The sequence below is a fragment of the Sander vitreus genome, chromosome 12 (genome assembly GCF_031162955.1).
Source record: "Sander vitreus isolate 19-12246 chromosome 12, sanVit1, whole genome shotgun sequence".
Classification (NCBI taxonomy): Eukaryota; Metazoa; Chordata; class Actinopteri; order Perciformes; family Percidae; genus Sander; species Sander vitreus.
The window spans coordinates 13,940,574-13,957,510 of record NC_135866.1 but is presented as its reverse complement, the minus strand read 5'-3'; the positions used below and the strand labels follow the sequence as shown (position 1 = coordinate 13,957,510).

Genomic DNA, 16,937 nt, shown 5'->3' with positions numbered 1-16,937 from the left:
TACTTAATATCAGTGCAGTATTAAACTGAGAACAGTTTACCTGATATCCCAACTGGGTTCTCCCACACACAAACGCACATACGACAACCATTGGTACAGTACAATTATTCACTCACACCGATCACAGAGTTCATACTTCACAACAAACATGGAGAGAGCCGAGAGGTAACATGAGCTAACCTGAAAATACAGGAGATTGCCTCCTGCACAGGGTAAAAGGCTTGGATAGCGAACTGTTAATGTGTTTTTATGCTAAACCTTCTCCCAGCTGGTAAAGAACATTCTTGCGTACTGGAAATGTATTGCTACACAGTGTTACTCCTTTGAGTATATAGTATATATAGTGTGTGTGTGTGTGTGTGTATATATATATATATATATATATATATATATATATATATATCACATATACACACACACACACATATATACATACATACACACACACACATCATCAAGTACATCATTTATAAATTAATATTAAGCTTTGTTTAAGGATATAGCTATATTTGTGTGTTTTTTTCTTATGAATTACATGCGAGACGTGAATTATGTACAGGTGACAGTGTCAGTGCAGTCTCAAGAATGATAATTCAGTAATGAGTCCTTGGAGATGAGGAGATAAGAGTAGATATTAAAATAGTGATGTCCAGGCTTTGTCTTCTGACAGCTTTCACAGGAAAGAACAGCAGCACAGGGCGGCACATTCAACTGCTCAGGTGGTGAACATTGAGTACAATGAAAGCTATCACTTTAATCACAAAAAAACGACTGCCGATATGCATCTATAATATATGTTAGATGGCGCTCTGTAACATCTGTTTGCATTGATTCGCTTTGGATCCATCAGCAAAAATTTTAAAAAAAAACAGTCCCCTTTTTTTTTTTTTTAAACGGATAATATATATATATAGGAATAAAACTACAGGATTCCTCATTTTTTGTTTCCCCACCTATCGAACATATTAGCTCGCTGGTCATTTCCTTTTTGTGTCAGATGTGTTTACAGGTCAGAGGTCTGGGAAGCGACTGGGATCTTCTTTGTATTCAGCGGGGATGAAGAAAGTAGACTCTTCAAATTCATCGTAGCGGAATTCCTGAAAGGTGACAGTTGCTGTGATCGTGGGGAAGACGGGGATGTCTGCGGGGGAGAAAACACGAGAAGAAAACAGGTTACTCTGTGATCGTTCTCGTCAAGCTCGCCCACTCACAGGAACACAGCGGTAGGTCGACACACACATACCGAGTTTGACTGGAAACCCAGGCGGAAGTTTCATCTGAACAAACTCCCGGAGTTTGTTGAAGTGCTTGAACGGGGCTATGACCTCCAACACGTTCAATAACCTGGAGGCAGAGGAAAGTGAGTCAGCAGCTTTCTTTCACGGTCTTGTCTTTGCCAACATTCCTCGAAATGTGAACAACAAAAAGGGGATTAAGTCAAACTGCAATTTGAGATCTTGAGTGAATAAAGAACCTTGGCACAGGCTTCAGTCCCCTTTCTCCAAGTGAACAGGACTATAAACATTAATGAAAAAAGCATGGAATAAATGCTTTCCATCCTTTTTGGCGTGTAACCCTTTAGAGAGAAACAGTATCTAGACCCAATTCCTTGTCACCGGTTGCGTATGTCTTCAGAGTTATGTCGCCTTGTTAGATTGCTTAATTTGAATAGATTTGTGTTTTGCAAAAAAGCAATGATTAAAGAGCCAGTAAAACTAACTAAGAGACTAGAGCCATGCTAGCAGCTCTGTGTCTGTACTTAAGACACAGTGATGCTTGGAGCCAATTGCAAACGTCGGCATGCTCACAATTCAATTGCTAACATGCTGATGTTCCGCAGGTATGACCTTTACCGTCGTAGTTTTGTGCGTTGGTCTGTTAATAATCTTGCCACCCCTTAGATTTATCTTGTGACCCTTTGGTGGTCCCCACCCCCAGGTTGGAAACCACTGGAATAAATTAATCATTTGTCTCCTGATATATCTATGCTGAGATTTTCAATCCTAGTCCCCAGGGTCCAAACTAACACTGGTCTTCTATCACACCGAGTAGTAAATCACACTCACTCTACATCCCAGATGTATACGATTCTCTAAATAAATGGTTTCAACGCAAAGGCTGCAAGATTATTTTCATTCTCGATGAATCTTTTTTTCTTGATTAATGGATTAGTTGTTTGGTCTATAAAATGTCAGAAAATGGGGAAAAGGTTTCCCAAAGCCCAAGATGACATCCTCAAATTTTGTGCAAAACTCAAAGATATTCAGTTTACTGTCACAGAGAGAAATAAAAAACTTTCAAATATTCCCATTTAAGAAGCTGGAATCAGAGACCCTTTCTTGATCCTGATCTTTTTCTTAAAAAAATGACTCAAACCGATTAATCGATTAACAACATAGTTGGTGATTAATTTGAGAGTGGAAAACTAATCGATTAATCTGTGCAGCGCTATTAGAATAAAAACTGGTAGGTGTATTCTGGGTGAAAAGTATTCTTTCAAGACTTAAGATAATGTGACAAAACTAAATAATTTCTCTACAATCGTAGCATTGGTTTCTTTTTGGTGATTACTGACATTCAATTTAACAGTATAAGAGAATTAAGTACAACATATTTTTAACATTACAAAGCACAAAATGGGAAGGAGGGGGAAAAAACCACATTAAAAAAACATTAGCTGTTAAAAAGGGTGAGGTTTTATTGCCAGCTCCTTTAAGGTTAATTCAGTAGAGGAGATAAAGCAATTTACTACATTATGTCCCAATAATATTTTACAGCACAACACAAAACCACATCTTGTATGAACCCCTCCTCCTCATCGACTCTCATCTTATTTGTTTTCTACGAACCTCTTCCTTACAGGATCATGAACCAACATGAAGTTTATTTAAAGCCATCGTGTGTACTTTCTGTCTCCCCCATGAGGAATTCTAAGTAATGACAACAAAACTGTCTGCGCGTCCACATGATACAAGCTTTCCATGACCGCGCACCCCCCTCCCCACCCCTCCTCCACACTAGTTGCTAGGACAACACGGAGGATTAAAAAAACATGATGGACTCTTTGTGGATGTTCTGCGCGGAAAAAGCCACCGGACGCCACAATCCTTTGAACACAGCCATACTGAGAAACACAGAGAGAGTTGTGTGGAGCCGTTACGCCAAAAAGTAACACACTAAAGCTTACATGTTTTCGGTTTTCTCAATACAATCGATGTTCAATGAAGCTTAAAGTTTTTTATTGTGTTTTATTATATTTAGAACATAAAGAACATACAAATACAATTGAACAAGAACAACAACCCTCTCCCACCCCCCACCCTCCGCGGTCTCGAGGAAAACAAAAACAAAAACAGAAATCCCACCTCGCCTTGTCGCTCTCCTCTAATTCTTGTGATGCTGAGGTCATTAGGACTGATACTTGTGCTGCTGCGTTTTTCCATAGGTCTATAGTCAATGACTTGGCTTTGTTAATCCTTGCTGTAGAGAGCTCAAGCATAACTATGTCTAGAAAATACATCCATTCATGTTTAAAGAACTAATAGAAAATGTGGGTAAATAGATAACCAGCAGCAGGCAAAGAGTTTGTCCACCAGAGAGCACTGACTATTTTTCATCGGTCCTGCACAGTACATATCTTGGTCACAATTAAATGGATTCTTATTAAAAATGGGCTTTTTAAACTACAAAATATTGTCTATAAGCCTTAACACTCTGTATAGGTCAGGCGCTAATATCTATATTTACAAATGTAACCTGAAAGAAATGCCAGAAGCATACAGGTGCATGAAGGCATAAATGCATAGGAAATGAGAGAGATAAGTAGTTTATTTTTTTCCTTCAAAACAGCCCGAGCACAGCCAACACGGTTGGCTTAGATGAGTTAAAAAATAATCCAACACACTGACATTTTGTTGTCACATGGTGGAGCAATTGATTCTGAATTCATCTCATCAGTGGGTCCTCCGCACAATCAGCGTCTACCTGGCCCAATTATCTGATCGGATTTATTTCATCTCTACTTTAGCCTTTTCTAAAATCCCAAGAGTATCCAAGTGTATTCACCCAGGGTCAATCTGTGCAGAGAGCTTTGCAAAAAGATCTGAGGAGGAAGGGATATACTTACGACTCAATGCCTAGAGGGAAATCCTGGCTCATGGCTACAGTAGCTTTGAAGTTCTTCTTGCTTTCCTTACACACAAGCTCTCTCCCAAGATGAGGTGGCCTGAAGGTGGGAAGAGAAGCAGACAAACACAGAAAGACAAGTGCTTTTTATTCTTGGTGGTTGACTTGGATGTAACGCTCAGCCTCTATACGGAATTTCTTGTAACTGCCCCGATTACATTTCTAATTGTGGCAAAGACATACGAGATACTTACTTTCCTTGCTCTGCAGTGATGTACTCTTCCCAGGAAATAGTGTTGGGTGCGGGAGCTGTGAGGGACTGCCGTCTCACAGGCTGGGGACAACAAAGTAATCAGTCAGTGCTGCTGACTCACAGTCATCAGGGTACCATTACTATGTACAATTCAATAAAGCCTGAACAGGGATTTGTTTCTCTCTTACCTCAAAATTCTGTTCACTGATGCTGCCTCCTTTACTCAAGCTCTCCATGATTGCTTTGTTCCTCAAGATGTCCTCCTCGCTTAGGTGTTCTCGCCGTTTACGTGACTCGAGCACCAGACCGTTCACTGAGTAGAAGTCAGCCAGGAAGTTTCCAACCCTCTCCTGCACAGAAAACAAGCATATGTTTGTTGGGATTTCATCGTGAGTTACCCTTTGAATTACGCAACACTACTGCTGATTGTGCCAAGGTGCAGCCTGAGGGTAGGACTGTACTAACTTTTCAGGACACAAAAGCTTTAAATTAAATAAAACATAGCAATTAGGTACACGCAGGTCTTTCAGATTCATAGTGCAACAAAACATTTCAAATATCAAATAGACATGGACAGTGCTGCGAAGGCCGTCTGGAGAAATGTGATGCTTATTTTATTTATAACAAAACAACCTTATGACAAAACATAATTTTAATTTCCCCCTTCTATCCTTTCTCTAATTGTTGAATGTGAAAACTGGATACTTTTACCTCTTCATTCAAAAATGATTCAAATTAATCAATCAGAGGGGGACTACTCACATCTCATTGTCATATGGAATGTGATTAGGGTTATCAAGTAGACAATGATCCATTTGAAGGGGTCGTAGGATAAAACCACGGATCTAAACAACCAGTCCTCTTTCCCATTATTTGTTTGGGGAATATAGATTAGCAGAGGTTAACTATTTAATGCCTGTGAACTTAGGCTTGCTGACTGAAAACACACCTTTACCCTGCTTACATGTAATGTTTTGATATTTAACCCCTATTGAATGTGCCTTCATTTTTATATATTTCAACTATGCCTCATTTGATATTTTCGCAAATCACTTTGTAAACTGTTTAAAAAAAAACACATTTGTCTTTTTATGTCATTGAATGTGTCAAGTAATGTTTTAGTAAGGGTTTGTCCCATAAAGCTTACCGTTTTATCCTCTCTGAACAGCCAGCCAATCTGACTGCGAGAGAAACTGATCGACTTGGTGGACAGAGTTGCAGAGTAGACGTCACTGCTCATCAGAATATCCACCTCTTCTTCAGTCTCCATCTCGGACTCCTTGGGGGCAAGACAATGATAGTGAGGCGCTGTTATTCATATTAAAGAGATGATGACACTATGTGAAACAAGAGGTCTGGTTGTACCACTCACTCACCTCGTGGTGTATTCTTTGGTACACTTTTGCTTCATTGTCTAGAACCACAAAGGACTGGGAGGGTGCGGCCTCGCCGTTGAAAATGAAGCTAAGATCTCCGCGCTGACACTTCATATCAGTGAAGTCTATGAGGGTGGTGTCAAGTCTAAATCAAGAGGAGAGAGAGTGTGTGAAGATTGTTTCGTCCTACTTTTTAGATCTAAAAGAAGTCCTCGACCTGGATATCGACCATTTGCTGCTTTAAACGCACAGTGAATTAGATTCTCTCAGACAGGACAGTTTTACCTGATGTTAAGTCCCTGCTTGTAGATTTTACAAGCATCAGATGGCAGCATCCGGGACAGCAAAGGCACTAAAATACAGAAGGGAGTGGATAACAAGTATTTCATACTCTTTCTATTTTAGGTGTTGCATTAACAATAGAAGAAAAACACTCACTTATCTTTACAGTTTTTCTCAATTGCTAAAACACTAAAACCCATTGGCTGAACAAAGTTCTCAGTTGCCTGAACTCATTTAGCTAATCGTGCAGTCTGTTGTCAATACCTTAAACCATTTCCCATGGTAAAACACAATTTGCAGATCTCACTTAGACTTTTCATCAAAACTCTAAACACATTCTCATTCTCAAAACACATTCTGCACTCTAATGCACATGTCATCCATACTGGTAAACACAAGTAGCAACAATCAAATACAAATAGAGAACACATGTCATTGATTGAACACAACCACTCAACATTGATTTCACTTGTTTCAAATGATGTGACACAACCAATATAAGCCAGTTCAGAGAGCAACGGGGGAAGAAGCCTCTTGTGATGTCGACAAAGTGCTCTGGCCTGACCCAGCCCAAAGACAAGAAGAAGCACATTGATCACATGTTTACTCCTTTGATTTTTGTCCCTTTTAGTATTGTTTACTGTAGTACAGTGCATTGTAGGCTGTATACTGTACAATGAACAAATTGTATGGCCCTGAACATTGTGATTTCCATTTGTTACTGTAACAGTACTGACTGCTCAATAGATTTTGACTGGTTGCAGGTTCATATCAACAAAGAACAAGAATTACAGTATCAAAGGACAAGTTTGTGAGATGCAGGGTACAGTACTGTAAAAATAGGGGTACAAGAAGAACAAAACAAAAAGAATTGCAAAGAGCAAAGCAGAGTAGTAATTTCTGATCAATTTTGAGCTACTATGATAGAACATGTTTTCGTTCATCAAAAAACAATGACGGAAAAATATGAAATTCGTTTTGAGATTAAAAATGTACTTCTCCCTGAGAACTATACGTTTTGAACAATGTGTTTTCTATTTTTTGGTGTATTGTTTACTGACTGCTTGATAGTGTATATCATTTTGATCACTTCAATCAACTTTGAGCACAGGTAAAACTGTTTTGAGGCCAAAGTTTCAGTGCTTCAGAGGAGTCAGAGGTTTTGTAAATAGTGCTTGAAGATGAGGTTTTGTGTTTAATGTTTTCAGAAAATGGAGCAAGGTTTCAGAAATTGTGTTTTAGCAATTGAGAAAAACTGTAATAAAATCCTTAAGGCAACAGTTGACCCATCCAGCAATGTTGAAGAACTTAGCAAAGGAATAGGGTAAACAACTTTTTTTGTGTGTGAATTATGAAACTCACCCCAGCTCTGAAAGTCCCAATGCAGCTCCAGATAAAAGTCACCAAGCTACAGAAAAGACACAAACACATCTAACTGAAGGATTCATCTGATGTATTATGACCTAATGGGTCAGCAATTAATATGCATACTCAAGTACAGGCAAAAGTCATTTATGCAAATCGAAGCCTGCAGAGATTTTGAAAATACAATGATGGGAAAGTTCAGTGATGCAAAATGAAAGTAGTTGCAAACTGGAGTTTGGTGTGAAAGTGACATCCGTTGAAGTGACGGCAGTATGATCCTCACCTCCCTGAGAGCTTTCAGTAATTTTGGCCTTTTATCCTCCACGCTCTCCCTGGATTGCTGCTTTAACTTCCGCAGTATTGCTGTGACTGAGGAAACAAGGATGAGAAAGGAAAAAGCTCAAGTTACAAAAATGTGCACTTCGATGATGCCTTGTACATTCACTGTCTTCACATTACCTTTGAATATAGCTAAACAAGGTACTACAGTCCGTTTGAAATATTGATATTGTTGGCTGATCTCTCTTATCACAACATATGTCGGTATCACATTTCAAATCTCTAGTAAAGTGCTTAGTAAGATTTGAATATGGTGCTACTGTTACACATAAACACATGAGGAAGCATCTACTACTACTCTGCTACAACTAAGTAACATTTTTCAGTAGCAGTGATTAGATTAGGGCTGGGTGATATGGAGAAAATCAGATATCACGATATTCTTGACCAAACACCTCGATATCGATATTGTGGCGATATTCTAGGGTTGACAATTGGTGCTTTAACAAAATATCTTCACACTTAGATTTTAGATAAATAATCAACAGTAATGTGGACATATTGTCTAAGTGGGGAAAAGTGCCTTGGACTGAGAATGGACGTGACTGAGGAGAGAAGTGCTGATGAGGCCCTCGCTGCACAAGGACAACCAGTGAACGAGCTGCTGACACAATGTGCACATGTGTAAAAGCAAAAGGTAATGACTAATAACAGGAGTGCAGTGTTTCGCGAAAAGCCGTTACCCACACATTTGATATCAAACACACATTATTCTCTATTTGCCCTTCTCACTAAGTGATAGCCAGCTGTGTGCTATTGTTATTTAACCAAAGATCTAAGTCTAAATTCCCCACGCTATGCCTCTCTTTGCATGTCCTTGCTAATGTGCGTGAATGTACCCAGCCCCCTCTCTGCCTCCCCTTCACCCTTGTGAGTGGTGCGACCTTCTCAAAGCGAAACTCCTGGTCCCAGTCCCAAGCCAGCCTGCCACAGCAGGCAGGGAGAGTCGCGACGCATACTAACAAGGTTGAGGGTCATTTCTCAAACTGCTGGGCCTCACAGCCTCCATTATAGGCTGCATAAGAGGAAGCTGATAATTCATAGTTAGGTTATCTATACAGGCAAGCAGCAGTAACAGAAAAGTCTCAGCTTAGCTTTGTTACAAAAACCGAGATTAATGATTTAGTATGCAGTCCTTTTACAAGACATGTAGCCTGCCTTTTATCTTTTCTATTTGCTTTAGGTAAGTATACAAAATTAACACCAGAACCTTATAAAAAGGAAAGAGCAGTGAGTTCATCCCAAAGGCATTAGCTGGTGCCTTTCACATGGCATTTGACTCTTTTTCACTGAATGTCAGATCTAAAAGCAGCAGCATCATTAAGCAGCGGAGTGACAGGCTGTAAGCTCAGGGCTTCCTAACACTAAGCCATCATTCAGGCTGTGTTCCAGCCCATCTGGATGAGTTGTGCTCAGAGAAAATCCCCACACCTTTATTTTTATTTTTTTAGTTGGACCGACAGGATAGCAGTCTTTATACAATTAAATGACTCATAAAAAGTTCTTTCAAATGCTAACACCTATGCCATGACTGATTAGAATTTGTCAACGTTGTACACGTTATTAACCATAATATGGCAGTACTGTTTAGGGTTTATCAGTTTTTTTTTTATCAATTTAAATCTAAAAATGTTGTCATTCTTCTTATGCCATCTTGAGATGTTGCAACTTGACTTGATTTCAACTGTGTGCAAATGAACTGATTTTATCCCCCATATATCTGCAGAAACTGTGCACTACAGACATATCTGAGAAGACTGTAAACTGTACACACTGCCAGGAAATGTTTCAGCAAAGCACAGACTCTGGAGATTGAATTTACATTGACATTTTGTGTTGTATCTTATTAACTATGAGAAAGAATACAATCCTAATTTCCTTCTTCATTAGAAAAATATATTCTATCATTCAGTTGGCAACACAATAAACCAAATATGATACTTCCTGAACACTCCACAACCACCAAGCTGACATTTACCAATACTGCTACAATATTAGCATTCATACAGAAAGCCGTTCCAGATGTCAGAATGACTAAAGCTGACACCATGAAGCCCTCATAACTTCATTGCCCCATCAGACAGGCAGCACGGAACAGTGATATGATTGTAGGTATGGCACTAAGATTAACACAAACACATCTGCCTATGAAAACCTCGGGACAGTAGACAGCTATTCAGAGCAGTGTTGACATAACCTACTCATTTGCCTGTCGCCGTAGCTGATGGCTTCTGCTAGAGGGCTCCATCCCTGTGTGTTCTTTATCTTTACAGGAGCGTTATGGGCCAGAAGTAGGAGGGCACATTCTGAAAGAAAAACAAAATCATCAGGAGACAAATGGGAACATACTGTATCTACATTATTGTCAATTCTGTGCATTATCACCACTTTTTATACTCTACATTGTTTTGAGCAGCCATGCCGAATACAAAAGGTAAATGTTAAGATTGTATTAGTAACTTTCTAACAGTCTAGATAACAGATGTCAGGGTTTAAACAGACTACTGATCTTTATGTAATGACAAACTTAGGAATCATCAGGCACATTTTTCAGTATATTCAGATTATTCAGGTCAGCATCAACAGTAGTACCAGCAACTACTACTTCTGTACTATAAATGAGGTCCTTTCTCTGTTCCACTTCTATTTCTCCCCCTATTTCCTACTTAGAATTTTGCTTTGTTGAGTTTTTCAGTATCCAAATTGTTTGTTAAGAATAGAAGGTGTCGTAAATTGTACGGAATGGAAAGCCCCAATTTGTGATTTTGGGCTATATAAACTATAAGTATTCTGCACTGCAAAAAAAGTATCCATGTCCTTATAAATTGGCTGCATTGCATGTAATCAGTAATCTATGTGTATTTCTATATCTACTATGTTATACTATAAAATGTATGCTATACCAGCACTGCAGAGGTCAGGTAAGACATGAGTGCAGCAGGAGTATGGAGGCTACTCCAACAAAGGAATTGGAACTGTGCTTTCAAAAAAAAATATCCTTTAAACGAGGATGCCAAATGCTCTTTCAATAAAGCCACATTATGATGACAGGCCATGGAGCACAGCAGATTTAGTATAATTTTCTGGGCTCAACCGGACACTGGTAGATTACCATCCAAGAAGCTTTTTTGTTCATTTTGGTTAATCCTGTGTATGACTACAGGCTGATAAAACATTTTTTTTGTAATCACTTTTACCTTTGTGGCCCATCATCACAGCCAGATGAAGAGGTGTGTTCCCTGAAAAAGAAGCACCTGAGATGATTTTCCGAGTTTGTGTAAATATTATCAATAATTCCACACGATCAGAGGCGCCTGTTATATAATGCATCTGAGCAAATTACTTAATAGTAATTAATAGTAAATAGTAAATCACGTAATAACAGAAAACTTACCATGCACATCTTTCTGAGAGATGCTATGGGTCCTGATGAGAGAGGAGAGCCGACGCACATCTCCCTTGAACACGCACTCATGAACGGGGAACTCCAAGTCCTCACTTGTCAGAATTATTGGGTTCTTGTTGTTATCATTGACAATGGCGCCAATTGATGATGCATTGCCGTTAAGGTTGTTTGCATTGAGCTGCTGTTGCTGCTGCAGTTCCGAGGTTTTGACTGATTTTTGAAAAGCCTTGTTCGATTTGAAATGGTTACTGGTACCGTTAGGGATAGTCCCATTTGAGGTCTCATCGTACGTGTCCATTATCTCCTCATTTTTGTTTGGTTTGTTGTGGTCCTTTCGCATGGTGCGTATCTTCTCACCCGTCATGATGACTACCGTACGTTAACAGGCTAACTATTTAATGTTACCGTAATACACTGTGGTAAAGATGTGTCATAAATCTAGTCAAATATGATTTCAAATGAGCTTCTTAGCAATTTAAGCTAATAGCGATGCTTTCTAGTAGCTAGCTCTGTTATTCAAATAACGTTACACCTGCTGCTCCACAGCCAGCATTAGCGTTAGCTAACGTTACCAGTAAACGTTCGCTAGCTGGCCCACAATAAAAAATGAATACGGTGGGTGCGGCGATCAAAACAGAAAATAATGCTAAACATAACAGAACACACACGCACTAAATTAACATACAGCTAAGAATGAAAACGAATAACAAACGACTAGCTACATCGTTGTTTCTACTGCTCCTCAGAAATACGTTTTAAAATGGTATAGATTCAGTTTGCTTTGCGGCAAAATTCAGGCGGACGCGGACTAGATGGTATGGTCAAAGATCCTCTATACTAGACTGTAGCCAACAGAGCAACACCTCTGTTAGCTTGGCTGCTTGAAGTAAATCTCGCGAGATTATTCTACGACGCACAGTGTGAACGCGAGTTCATGCAGTTTATGTCATCTTCATGAGACGCATTTTGACTTCATCGCAGTCGCAGACAAGTAGCTAGCTGGCTAACAAGCTGCGTTGTTTACAAGAATGGCATCCTTAAAGAAGGGGAAGAAAGTTGTAAATCAGGAGGAACTACGACGCTTAATGAGGGAAAAACAAAGGCAAACCACAGACAAGAAGCGCATCGAGTCTCCTTTTGCTAAATACAACAGTCTCGGGCACCTCAGTTGTGTCCTGTGCAATGTGCAAGTGAAGTCTGAACTACTGTGGCCGGCGCATGTTCTTGGAAAACAGCACAAAGAAAAAGTTGCTGAGCTGAAGGGAGGAAAGAGTCAACCAGTGACACCACAGTTTCAACCAGTAAAGAGGAAAGCACCGGACAACGAGGATGTTAACGGGAAAAAGGTGAAACCCTCGTCGGATGCAGGCCAGTCTGCGTCGTCAGGGCTGCCAGGAGATTTCTTTGAGAAACCCAGCGAAAAGGGATCCTCCTCTACTCAAAAATCTGCAGGTCTGAGTCTGTTGGCTGAAGGTTATGACGAGGACGACGATGAAGAAGATGCTGAAGAGGCAGGAACCACAAATCCCCCTCCGCAAGAGGCTGAAGGACTACCCGCTGATTTCTTTGACAGCTCCATCCCATCAACTCCTGCCATCTCCCATTCAGGATCCATCCTCAAAGCAGACGTGCAAGAGAAAAGCACAGAAACGAAAGAAAACACAGCCGAGGCACTCCCAGAGGGCTTCTTCGACGATCCTGTGAGAGATGCTAAAGTGCGCAACGTCGACGCACCCAAAGATCACATGGACAAAGAGTGGGACGAGTTTCAAAAGGAGATACGACAGGTAAACACCAAATCGGAGGCCATCGTGGCGGAGGACGACGAGGAGGGCCGCTTTGAACGACAGATTGAGGAAATCGATGAACAAATTGAGTGTTACAAGAGGGTTGAAGTACTGAGAGACAAGCGGGATGTGGCAAAGAGCAAGCCTCTGCTCGTTATGGAGGAACGTATGGAGGTAGACGCCAGCGATGAGGAAGAAGAAAATGAAGAGGAGCTGCTGGGGCTTTTGTCCCGGGACTGGAGGGCTAAAGGGGCACTGGCCTAAGTCTATCTAGCTCTCATACAACTGGGAGAAAAAAAGCCATGTGTTTCTTTTTGTACAAGTCTGTCAGCAATCCAACACTTGTAAATATGTTTGTTAAAAGCTCTCCACCACCTTTTTTGGTATATTTCAGACTGGATTAAATGTGACGCAGTGATGCGCAGCGTTCTTGTAAAACATTGTTTAGACAGTGTTTCTCAGTTCATGACTTAAAGCAACCAGATGGACAACAAATCGAACCTTTAACTTTGTGTTTATTCATTGGTGCTCACACAAAAACATTCATAAAATCTCCATGTACAGCAGCAGCATGGACCCAAAATCTGTCATGATGGCCAAAGCGGTTACATTGTCCTCCAAAAACAACCAGTCGACTCTGTTAAGTTCTAGGGGTGGTACGGTTCGCTTGTCTCGGTTTGGAGCGTGTGTGTCGCACGCTTCGTCAGTACACTGTTAATGTGCACTAACCACTTACTGCTGTAGTGCCCACTTTCGACACCTATGTTAAAACACTTACTGGAAACGACAAGGGGGGAGATGAGCGTGACGAACGCAACACATGGCAGCTGATTAGATGAACGCGTCACGTTGTTCTTGCTGCTCCCGAATTTCAAAACAGACTCTAATGGCGTCTCGTTCTGAATACGACATCGTATTTTCCGAAAATAGTTCACCGAAAAGTGTTTCTGAAAACATTTTAAACGAGAAATAGGCCATACAGTCTGCTTTTTTGATCGACAAAGGTCAGCTTAAAAGATTTTCGTCAGATTTTGAGAGGCGCCGAGCCGACCGCTCCTCGGGAGTATGGAGTGCTGCAGGTCACGTCACATGCAGAAACGTCAAGTGGGAGAGATAAGGAAGGCTGTCTGGAGTTGAAGGATGCGCCAGCGTCCTATATAGTCTGGTGTGTGGGAACATTTTGGATTTCATGTTACCTATGATGACAGCGGAAATAAAACAATAGATAGAACTACCACTGTGTGCATGTATTGTGCAACATGCATTCAATATGCTAATTTGAGCTATATATCATATGCTGAAGTATATTTCTGGAGTGTTAAAGATTAAAAGAAAAAATAACAAGAACCGAAAACCGTGACCCTAAAACCGTGATCCGAACCGTACCACCCCTATTAAATTCATAAATAATTTGTTCATGTTACATTATAAAGAACATGCAAAGCACAACAGAATTATTTAAGAAATGTTCCATGTTGAGATTAAGACCATAAAAGCATATTTAACCAAACCCGACCCCCTTCACAAGATAATTTGTGAGAATACATTTAAACCATTTTACAGTACAACAATGTTTGAGTATGACAAATTTGCTATGTAAATACACCATTATTAGTCCCATTAAAAATGGAATAAAATGAATCAAGTAAAGAGTGATGGTCAGTGCTTCTTATACTACCTGTTACACATTGTGAGCTAGGTGTGCCTTCTGTCTACTGCAATTTTAAACAAGCAATATGTCATTTTGTTATTGCTACATATGCCTCATGAGTTACCACTTCAAAACTATTTCTAAATGATTCAAAGTGTTCATAGCCCTTCAAAACTTGTAGAACTGAAAGCTGCAAAAATGTAAAGATGGACTAAACACATCAATTAAAATGTAGCAACTAAGTGAATATAAAAGAGAAAAAAAACACAGCAGAAAGGAATCTGAAACCTTGTTGAGCTTAGAGATCATTTTTCACTCGTATGCTCAATTGTGTTTCAGTTAAAGTTAGGAATCTGTCTCAAAACAAAACGGAAGACTCACAAAAACAGTTTCTAGTAGTAATTTGTAAACATTCCTAAAATTCTATCTCAGGTTCTATAAATAAGGTTCAGGGGAGTTTCATCAGGTGTTTTTGTTGATGGGTGAGGAAGTACACTGACAAATACAGCCTACAGAGAAGCTAAATAGACAGACTAACTGGAAAACAGCAAGTCAGAATTAAGGATGGAAAACGGGATTCAAAATAACACTTTTTCCACCGTTTATTTCATGTAAACCATGGAAGTTGCTAAAATAAGAGCTGATTATTCCGCATACAGGTACTCATATAGATTAAGTTTAAAATTTAAGCATATGTTTTGTGGACGAGGAAGTGTTGGAATAGACCGGGGAGAGGGAGTAAGTATGGGGCATGCCAGCGCCACTGTTCCACAATCAGTATGATAAATATTCAGTTCACAAAAGTGCAGCAATTACAGAAAAGGGTCCGGAACTTCGAACCCCCAGACCCTGCTGGGTATTCAACACCACTGTCGGTGATAATGTGCTCACAAACCTACAGCAGCTCTCAGCTCCATCAGGGAGTACCTCTGATCTCCATCATTGTCAAAACACTCCATGGTACGAACATTGGGAATTGATGTTCCAAATTCTTTCCTCAGGCCGCGGTAGGTCAACCCGAGTAAATTACGTCCAATGCCTGCTTGCTGAAAGATGTCTTCCAAGTCTGTGAAAAGAACAGTTTTATTCAGAAACATGCAAACAACTGTTTGTCTATGAGGCAGGGTTTACCCTACCAATCATAAGGCTTAGGAGCAGCACCCAAGCTGTTTGGCTGATGCAACACTTTAAGGAGGACCCCTAAACCTCCCGGTCTTTGGTGTTTTTTGCCCCCAACGTCTCCTCCCAGGCAGCGCGGCAATGGTTATGTTTAGGGTTAAGGTTAGGGTTAGCTGCCTGGAAGGCGACGTTGGAGGCAAAAAACACCATCAAGCAAACCTCCCGCCAAATACGTGCACCTAAGTCTTCCACATACCTATGGAAAACACTGATGCCGTCTTGAAATGGCTCTTCGCAAAACTGAAGATATACACAATACAATTTGTAGCCTTTCAACATTTTGTGAAATATACCTATTTGCTTTTTTGCCGAGAGATTGATACCACCCTGTCTGTGTTAAAGGCATACTATGTAACTTTTCCCTCTTCGGTTCCCCTACAGGTTGCCTCATTGGAACTACAGCTTGCACGGGAAAAGTTACATAGTATGCCTTTATATATGCATAGGACTGGAAATGGGGGAAACAGCTAGCCTGGCTCTGTCCAAAGGTACAAAAAAAGAAATCCTCCAATTAGCAGCTCTAAAGCTCACTAAAGAACCCTTTTCTCATTTGTTTGTTTGTACAAATCGCAAGTTAATGTTGTACAGTGATTTGTGTGCCGAGTATTTCTTGACCTGGAGCAATAACTTCCTGAAGTCTTGTTGTCACCATGAGGTTGCCAGGCAACCAGTGGAGACTTTATAAACCTGGGAGACATGAGAGTTGTTTCGATATCGGCAAGAAAGCTAATAAGTGTATTTCCCAAAATGTCAAACTATTCCTTTAATGAAAGCTGAACTATACAAGTGGAGAGGTAATGTGCACCTTTTAGAGAACTGACACCAGGCAGGAACACCCTCTTTGGGCAAGTTGTCTCAGCATTTCTCTTAGAGCGGTTTGGCTTTAAGAAGCGTGGGCGTCTGCTTGTCTGAAGCTCTGTCAGTGGTGTGGATACCTCTGAAAAAAAAAAAATAATAATAATAATAATAATAATTATATATATAAAAAAAATGTCACATGGGGAAAAGAAACCCAATGTAATGAACTGCTTTGTCCTACACTGTACCGTGCACATCCCCAGGTGTTGCTTTGGTTGTAGTAGCTTCATTCACCATCAGGATCGCTGGATTTTCACTGGTGATTGCTGCTGCGTTATTGTCCTTTGGCTGTAAAGCAGACGGAAGATGAAATGTA

General features: G+C 40.2%; 3 protein-coding genes across 4 annotated transcripts in view; 1 reads left to right on the top strand and 2 right to left on the bottom strand.

Moving 5' to 3' along the window:
- Positions 1 to 614: 614 nt before the first annotated feature.
- Positions 615 to 12,141, bottom strand: LOC144526464 (ankyrin repeat domain-containing protein 13C-like). Its single transcript, XM_078263958.1, has 13 exons — positions 11,135 to 12,141; positions 10,938 to 10,979; positions 9,942 to 10,046; positions 7,685 to 7,770; positions 7,399 to 7,444; positions 6,040 to 6,106; positions 5,755 to 5,899; positions 5,526 to 5,657; positions 4,567 to 4,728; positions 4,380 to 4,459; positions 4,127 to 4,225; positions 1,244 to 1,344; positions 615 to 1,141 (listed from the first exon to the last, which is right to left on the bottom strand). The coding sequence occupies exons 1-13, from the start codon at positions 11,508 to 11,510 to the stop codon at positions 1,011 to 1,013; spliced, it is 1,572 nt and encodes a 523-aa protein (XP_078120084.1). The 5' UTR covers positions 11,511 to 12,141; the 3' UTR covers positions 615 to 1,010.
- znf830 (zinc finger protein 830) lies at positions 12,097 to 13,862 on the top strand. Its single transcript, XM_078263961.1, has one exon. It carries the CDS (start codon positions 12,175 to 12,177, stop codon positions 13,195 to 13,197), a length of 1,023 nt encoding a protein of 340 aa, XP_078120087.1. The 5' UTR covers positions 12,097 to 12,174; the 3' UTR covers positions 13,198 to 13,862.
- LOC144526465 (EF-hand calcium-binding domain-containing protein 14-like) overlaps positions 13,432 to 16,937 on the bottom strand; it is an 8,371-nt gene continuing 4,865 nt past the window's right edge. The window contains exons 7-9 of one of the 2 annotated variants that reach the window (XM_078263959.1): positions 16,810 to 16,909; positions 16,569 to 16,700; positions 13,432 to 15,650 (exon numbers count right to left, since the gene is read on the bottom strand). In XM_078263959.1, coding sequence (XP_078120085.1) covers positions 15,472 to 15,650; positions 16,569 to 16,700; positions 16,810 to 16,909 — 411 coding nt within the window. In that variant the 3' untranslated portion in view covers positions 13,432 to 15,471. Of the gene's footprint in view, positions 15,651 to 16,568; positions 16,701 to 16,802; positions 16,910 to 16,937 lie in introns of both variants that reach the window. The other variant, XR_013502759.1, reaches the window with a different exon arrangement.